Source organism: Nerophis lumbriciformis, linkage group LG39 (genome assembly GCF_033978685.3).
Source record: "Nerophis lumbriciformis linkage group LG39, RoL_Nlum_v2.1, whole genome shotgun sequence".
NCBI classification, from domain to species: Eukaryota; Metazoa; Chordata; class Actinopteri; order Syngnathiformes; family Syngnathidae; genus Nerophis; species Nerophis lumbriciformis.
In genome coordinates, this window is record NC_084586.2 from 15,479,193 (window position 1) to 15,487,500 (window position 8,308).

General features: G+C 37.4%; 1 protein-coding gene across 2 annotated transcripts in view; it reads left to right on the top strand.

Annotated features, from left to right (window-relative positions):
- The first annotated feature begins 1,429 nt into the window (after positions 1–1,429).
- The window catches only part of LOC133577731 (5-hydroxytryptamine receptor 3A-like), a 28,128-nt gene continuing 21,249 nt past the window's right edge, over positions 1,430–8,308 (top strand). The window contains exons 1-2 of one of the 2 annotated variants that reach the window (XM_061931719.1): positions 1,430–1,488; positions 1,606–1,712. In XM_061931719.1, coding sequence (XP_061787703.1) covers positions 1,649–1,712 — 64 coding nt within the window. In that variant the 5' untranslated portion in view covers positions 1,430–1,488; positions 1,606–1,648. Of the gene's footprint in view, positions 1,489–1,527; positions 1,713–8,308 lie in introns of those variants that run through there. The other variant, XM_061931718.2, reaches the window with a different exon arrangement.

Sequence of the window (8,308 nt, forward strand, 5' to 3'; positions counted from 1 at the left end):
AACCGATTTCCGAACTCTAAATGGGTGAATTTTGGCGAATTAAACGCCTTTCTAATATTCGCTCTCGGAGCGATGACGTCACAACGTGGCGTCACATCGGGAAGCAATCCGCCATTTTCTCAAACACCGAGTCAAATCAGCTCTGTTATTTTCCGTTTTTTTTCGACTGTTTTCCGTACCTTGGAGACATCATGCCTCGTCGGTGTGTTGTCGGAGGGTGTAACAACACGAACAGGGACGGATTCAAGTTGCACCAGTGGCCCAAAGATGCCAAAGTGGCAAGAAATTGGACGTTTGTTCCGCACACTTTACCGACGAAAGCTATGCTACGACAGAGATGGCAAGAATGTGTGGATATCCTGCGACACTCAAAGCAGATGCATTTCCAACGATAAAGTCAAAGAAATCTGCCGCCAGACCCCCATTGAATCTGTGAGCAATTCAGGGACAAAGGACCTCGGTAGCACGGCAAGCAATGGCGGCAGTTTGTTCCCGCAGACGAGCGAGCTAAACCCCCTGGATGTCTTGGCTCACACCGTCCCAAAGATGATCAAGAGAAGAATATCGACCCTAGCTTCCCTAGCCTACTGACATGAGGGTATGTCTACAGAATATATTAATTGATGAAAATTGGGCTGTCTGCACTCTCAAAGTGCATGTTGTTGCCAAATGTATTTCATATGCTGTAAACCTAGTTCATAGTTGTTAGTTTCCTTTAATGCCAAACAAACACATACCAATCGTTGGTTAGAAGGCGATCGCCGAATTCGTCCTCGCTTTCTCCCGTGTCGCTGGCTGTCGTGTCGTTTTCGTCGGTTTCGCTTGCATACGGTTCAAACCGATATGGCTCAATAGCTTCAGTTTCTTCTTCAATTTCGTTTTCGCTACCTGCCTCCACACTACAACCATCCGTTTCAATACATGCGTAATCTGTTGAATCGCTGAAACCGCTGAAATCCGAGTCTGAATCCGAGCTAATGTCGCTATAGCTTGCTGTTCTTTCCGCCATGTTTGTTTGTGTTGGCTTCACTATGTGACGTCACAGGAAAATGGACGGGTGTTTATAACGATGGTTAAAATCAGGCACTTTGAAGCTTTTTTTAGGGATATTGCGTGATGGGTAAAATTTTGAAAAAAACTTCGAAAAATATAATAAGCCACTGGGAACTGATTTTTAATGGTTTTAACCCTTCTGAAATTGTGATAATGTTCCCCTTTAAAGTTCTTTCTGTTCTTTATGGTGTTTTTGTTATGATCTGTGGTCTGGATCATGTTTTTTGTTATTTTCTATTAGTTTAAGACTCCATTAGTTCCTGTTTTTGTGCATCCTTGTTTGTTTTAGTTTCCATGACGACTGATTAGTTTCACCTGCCTCATGTGTTCGGGACACGCACCTGCTCTAATCAGAGACTATAATTTAAGCCAGTCAGTCGTGCTGGCGTCATTGATTGTCTCATGCTCCGTTCATGCGGCTCGTTTCTTGCCACAGTAAGTTTTGTTTGTTTCATGTCCATAGTTTAGGCTAAGAGTTAGCGTATGTTTCCTGCTTTAAGTTTTATGTCCCTTAGCCTCTTGTGCAATCGGCACGCTTTCCTTTTGTTTTAGTTCCTGACTTTTGTCCTGTGTAGGATTTATTAATTAATAAATCATGTTCCTACCTTCAAGTCCTGTCCGGAATGGTCCGTTTGCTTCCTGGGAGAACAACTCTCGCAGTAAGTTACGAAAACCCCCTCGTTATGACAGTTTTTGAATGTGCTCTATTTTTTTTCCGCAGAATTTTAAACGAACTTGAGGTTTTTTGTCAAGAGGATTATTTGTGATATGTACATTTTCAGAATTTTGGGCCACAGTTAAACAAAGAAAACAATCTGACGTTGTCGTGGTTGTATTTTTAAATTATCATGCCATGATTTTACCCGTCCGGCCCACGTGGGAATAGATTTTCCTCTGAGCTAAAAGGAGTTTGACTCCCCTGCTTCAAACGGTACCATGATTAAAAGTAGACTTATATATAGCTGTCTCTTAAAACTGCCGACCTATTGATTCACCTGTTAAGAGAGGGCTCGGGTTAGACCTGCAAGTCCCTGAGGATCCGACCCCAACGGACGACCAATCATTTTCAATTGCATCGCTACAATCAATCTATAGTTGCCTATTAATTTATAGTGAATACAATCAATTAAAAGAAAAGCCTTGCCTATTAGATAATAGTACATTAAATTGCAGGTATTGGAAGCCTTAAGAGATCACTCTAGCAAATCAGTCATGGTCGACCTGCACACTTCCATTCAGTAACTCAAACATGGATGATAGTAGTGATGGGTCCGGCAACACCGATGCATCGGCGCATGCGTCGAGCTCATAGAGCAAAACCCTGTGTCGGTGCGCGTACCGCTTTTAGAAAGTCACGTGACCGATCATGAGCTGTTTTGGTCACGTGACCGATACGCGAACTGTGTCGCACTGACGCCTCCTCTGTGCCCTGTGAGCGTGTCTTTTCTACAGCCGGAGAAATAATAACTAAGAAGAGAAATCGTCTAAAATGTAATACGTCGGAAAAACTTTTTTTTTTTTTTTTTTAATAAAAATGTGTAAAAAAATTAAATTAAAAAAATTCCCAGTCCACAATCATCCACAACACGTTCTCTTAGATTTCCATGTTATGATACATGTTCACATTATTTATTGACTGTATCTAAAAAAGATAAAAATATATTTTTATTTAAATGAAGATATGAAATAATCCTAAATGAAATACAATATTATTGTATATACTAGGGCAGGGGTCACCAACGCGGTGCCCGCGGTCACCAGGTAGCCCGTAAGGACCAGATCAGTCGCCCGCTGGCCTGTTCTAAAAATAGCTCAAAGAGCAGCACTTACCAGTGAGCTGCCTCTATTTTTTAAATGTTATTTATTTACTAGCAAGCTGGTCTCGCTTTGCTCGACATTTTTAATTCTAAAAGAGACAAAACTCAAATAGAATTTGAAAATCCAAGAAAATATTTTAAAGACTTGGTCTTCACTTGGAATAAGCGGTAGAAAATGGATGGATGGATGGGTCTTCACTTGTTTAAATAAATTCATTTATTTTTTACTTTGCTTCTTATTACTTTTAGAAATACAATTTTAGAGAAAAAATACAACCTTAAAAATGATTTTAGGATTTTAAACAAATATATCTTTTTACCTTTTAAATGTCTTCCTCTTCTTTCCTGACAATTTAAATCAATGTTCAAGTAAATGTATTTATTTTTTATTGTAAAGAATAATACATATTTTAGCTTCTGTTTTTTCGACGAAGAATATTTGTGAAATATTTCTTCAAACTTACTATGATTAAAATTAAAAAAATTATTCTGGCAAATCTAGAAAATCTGTAGAATCAAATTTAAATCTTATTTCAAAGTATTTTGAATTTCTTTTAAAATTTTTGTTCTGGAAAATCTAGAAGAAATACTGATTTGTCTTTGTTAGAAATATAGCTTGGTCCAATTTGTTAAATATTCTAACAAAGTGCAGATTGGATTTTAACCAATTTAAAACATGTCATCAAAATTCTAAAATGTATCTTAATCAGGAAAAATTACCAATGATGTTCCATAAATTATTTTTTTAATTTTTTCAAAAAGATTCAAATTAGCTAGTTTTTCCTCTTCTTTTTGTCGGTTGAATTTTGAATTTAAAAGAGTCGAAATTGAAGATAAACTATGTTTCAAAATTGTATTTTAATTTTTTTCGTGTTTTCTCCTCCTTTAAACCGTTCAATTAAGTGTTTTTTTCATCATTTATTCTCTACAAAAAACCTTCCGTAAAAGGAAAAAAAAATGTACGACGGAATGACAGACAGAAATACCCATTTTTTATATATATATAAATGTATTTATTTAGCTATTCTTGTTTAAATCACACTTACGTGTAACTTACAAATGACAATATATTTATTTATTTAAGTGTGTATCAAACTGGTAGCCCTTCGCATTAATCAGTACCCAAGAAGTAGTTTTTGGTTTCAAAAAGGTTGGTGACCCCTGTACTAGGTCATAAAATCAGTGTCAGTTGAGTCGGTCCATAGGTTGCCTGTAGGGATTTTTAATGTCCAGCAGATGTCAGTATTTAGTGACACAGTATCAACACAGTATCAATACAGTTTTTGCAATGTGTCGAAACGCTTCATGACGCCTCATCAACATATCACTAGATGATAGTAGAGATTTGCCCTATAAGCGGTCTAGGAAGGGCTCTACAAAAATAACTATGTCCATAATGCAATTTGACCTACTACACAGATACCATTGACTGAAGCTTTTTCAGTGTGACAATACAGTTTCAAGCCAGGGACGTCACTATTCAACAAACCATTGTAACTTATGGTTTCAACTTTTATTTATCTGCAGCAATGCATTATGGGTTGACGGTTGCCATCTTTGAAATCCTCTGCAATCTGGGTATGACTTTTAAACGGCACCATGATTCAAAGTAGCCTTATATATAACCGTCTCTAAATACCAGAGGTGGGACCAAGTCATTGTTTTGCAAGTCACAAGTAAGTCTCAAGTCTTTGCCCTCAAGTCCGAGTCAAGTCCCGAGTCAAGACAGGCAAGCCCCGAGTGAAGTCCAAAGTCAAGACTGGAAAGTCTCAAGTCAAGTCCTAAGTCCTGCATTTTGAGTTTCGAGTCCTTTCAAGTCCTTTTAACCACAGACTAATATATTAACACAGATTGTGTATGCTTTTCAAACGCTGTATTTATTTATTAAAACAAGTGCATTTTAAATTGCAGGAAAGAAAATTGTGCTGACATTGCACTTCATAATAGCACTATTAACCAGTCATTTTAAACATTAACTCATTCCTTTACAGAACAAACACATTGAAAAATAAAGTGCAAATGTACTTATTTGTACAAAAGTGTTAACATTGAAAAAACATGACTTATACGTGAACATAACAAAAAAGTTGTACTTTTTTTATGTCAGGGCCCTATGCTGCATTGCATTTGCAAAAGACCAAATTAGCCAAGAGTCTGTCAGTCATTTGTGCACGATGGGGGCGTAGTATGATGCCACCATGGCTGAAAACTCGCTCCACTGGAGCACTGGAGGCAGGCACTGCCAAGACTCTCATGGCCACTCGGAACAGTGAAGGAAGAGTCTTCATGTTCAATGCCCAGAACAAAAGGGGGGAGAGAGTTGTTTTGGGTTGGTGCACTACTTGTAAGTGTATCTTGTGTTTTTTATGTTGATTTAATTAAAAAAAGAAAAAAAAAAAATTATTTCTTGTGCGGCCCGATACCAATCGATCCACGGACCAGTACCGGGCCGTGGCCCGGTGGTTGGGGACCACTGAGGTAAACAACCAACAGTATGTCAGAAAGCTAGCTAAAACGGTACACATATTCATAATATAGTATACATTTTAACTGACCTTTATTTTACTATTTTTGTCTTTTTTTAGGTGGCTAAAATACGCGGTGCTGCTGACCGCCGTCTAACGTTACGTGTGATATATTGACTAACGTAACCCTGCTTAAAAAAAAATCTCTGAACAAAAAGTATGAATAAGGTAGTGAACTGCAACAGATTCCCGTGTTTGCAATAACGTTATAACGTTAGCAGTGAGTTTACAGCCTCACTGATTTAACTACACAGCAAATAAAAGTCACGTTACTTAGCCAATAAACGTTATCTTACATTCAAAACTTACCCTTCTTTGTGCAACTTCAAATGCCGGACGAAGTTGGAAGTTGTTGCCTCTCCATCAGTAATTTTCGAACCGCATGTGTTGCATACTGCAAACCGTTTTGTGTTGACCACCTCGTAATTTTTATACCCAAACAAAATTATTTTAGGTATCATTTTTTGTTCACTGGCGTGTGGTTTGGACATGTCTTCTTCGTTGGTTGTCCTGCAATTTGATTGGATGAATGCTGTGTGATGAAAACAAAGTAGATCTAATTTGATTGGCTGTTGTACTGAGACCACACCAGCTGACACACGCAACGCTGATAGACAAGTACACAATGAAAAATACGGAGCGCTCCCGAATAACTTTTTCATCTTTGGGTTTTGGGGAAAGTAGCAAGTCATGTCAAGTCATGTCAATTCAAAAGGCTCAAGTCCAAGTGAAGTCACAAGTCATTGATGTTAAAGTCTAAGTCGAGTTGCAAGTCTTTTTACATTTTGTCAAGTCGAGTCTAAAGTCATCAAATTCATGACTCGAGTCTGACTCGAGTCCAAGTCATGTGACTCGAGTCCACACCTCTGCTAAATACTGCCCGAAACCAAATCCATTGCCAAGTCACTGTCCTGTTTCAAATAATGTGACACTCTGGGGAAAATATAATACTTTTAACTCATGAATCTGTGCTTCGTTAATTTATTTTAAACCATCAACGTCATTGGGCAGGGCTAACTAACAATCATCTAGTCCAATCATTGCTTCTCTGGTCCAAGAGGAAGTGCTGGGTAACCAATCAGGTGTTATAACCCGCCCCCTGACTTTGATGTCTGGTGTGATAGATAAAATTAATGCATAGAATGCTGACACACATTTTAATTAAAAATAAATAAATAAATGTGTTGTGTTGTAGAATATTGGTTGGGATAACGACCACACTTAAATGGTCACATTAACGTCTCAACCTGACATTGAATAAACATGTTGTTTCAACGTTATGGTTAAGTTGTAGACTATTGTTTGGGATAAAGACAAACATTCAATGTTCAACTCAACGTCAGAACCCAAACGTCATCAAAAAGCATGTTGTTTCAACGTTGTATTTGAGTTGTAGAATATTGGTTGGGATAATGACCAAATTTCAATGGTCACATCAACGTCTACAACCTGACATTGAATAAACGTCGACAAAAAGCATGTTGTTTGAACGTTATGGTTGAGTTGTAGAGTATTGGTTGGGATGTTGACCAAATTTCAAAGGTCAACTCAACGTCAGAACCCAAACGTCATCAAAAAGCATGTTGTTTCAACGTTGTATTTGTGTTGTAGAATATTGGTCGGGAAAATGACCAAATTTCAATGGTCAAATCAACGTCTCAACCTAACATTGAATAAACGTCGTCAAAAAGCATGTTGTTTCAACGTTATGGTTAAGTTGTAGGCTATTGGTTGGGATAAAGACCAAAATTCAATGGTCAACTCAACGTCAGAACCTAACATCTATTAAACGTTGTCAAAAAGCATGTTGTTTTAACGTTGTATTTGTGTTGTAGAATATTGGTTGGGATAATGACCAAATTTCAATGGTCAAATCAACGTCTCAACCTGACATTGAATAAACGTTGTCAAAAAGCATGTTGTTTCAACGTTGTATTTGTGTTGTAGAATATTGGTTGGGATAATGACCAAATTTCAATGGTCAACTCAACGTCTCAACCTGACATTGAATAAACGTAGTCAAAAAGCACGTTGTTTTAACGTTGTATTTCTGTTGTAGAATATTGTTTGGAAATTGACCAAAATTCAACGGTCAAATCAACGTCTCAACGTGACATTGAATAAACGTCGTCAAATAGCATGTTGTTTCAACGTTGTATTTGTGTTGTAGAATATTGGTTGGGATAATGACCAAAATTCAATGGTCAACTCAACGTCAGAACCCAACATCTATTAAACGTTGTCAAAAAGCATGTTGTTTCAACGTTGTATTTGTGTTGTAGAATATCGGATGGGATAATGACCAAAATTCAATGGTCAAAACAACGTCTCAACCTGACATTGAATAAACGTCATCAAAAAGCATGTTGTTTCAACGTTATGGTTGAGTTGTAGAATATTGGTTGGGATAATGACCAAATTTCAATGGTCAAATCAACGCCTCAACCTGACATTGAATAAACGTCGATAAAAAGCATGTTTCAACGTTATGGTTGAGTTGTAGAGTATTGGTTGGGATAATGATCAAAATTCAATGGTCAACTCAACGTCAGAACCCAACATCTATTAAACGTTGTCAAAAAGCATGTTGTTTCAACGTTGTATTTGTGTTGTAGAATATTGGTTGGGATAATGACCAAATTTCAATAGTCAAATCAACGTCTCAACCTGACATTGAATAGACGTCGACAAAAAGCATGTTGTTTCAACGTTATGCTTGAGTTTTAGAGTATTGGTTGGGATAAAGACCAATATTCAATGGTCAACTCAATGTCAGAACCCAACATTGAATAAATGTAGACAAAAAGCATGTTGTTTCAACGTTAGGTTTGAGTTGCTCTAATTCAACAAGTTCTCAACGTTGTGTCTAACGTCTTGTGCCTGCTGGGATACTCAACTTAAAAGCATGCAGTT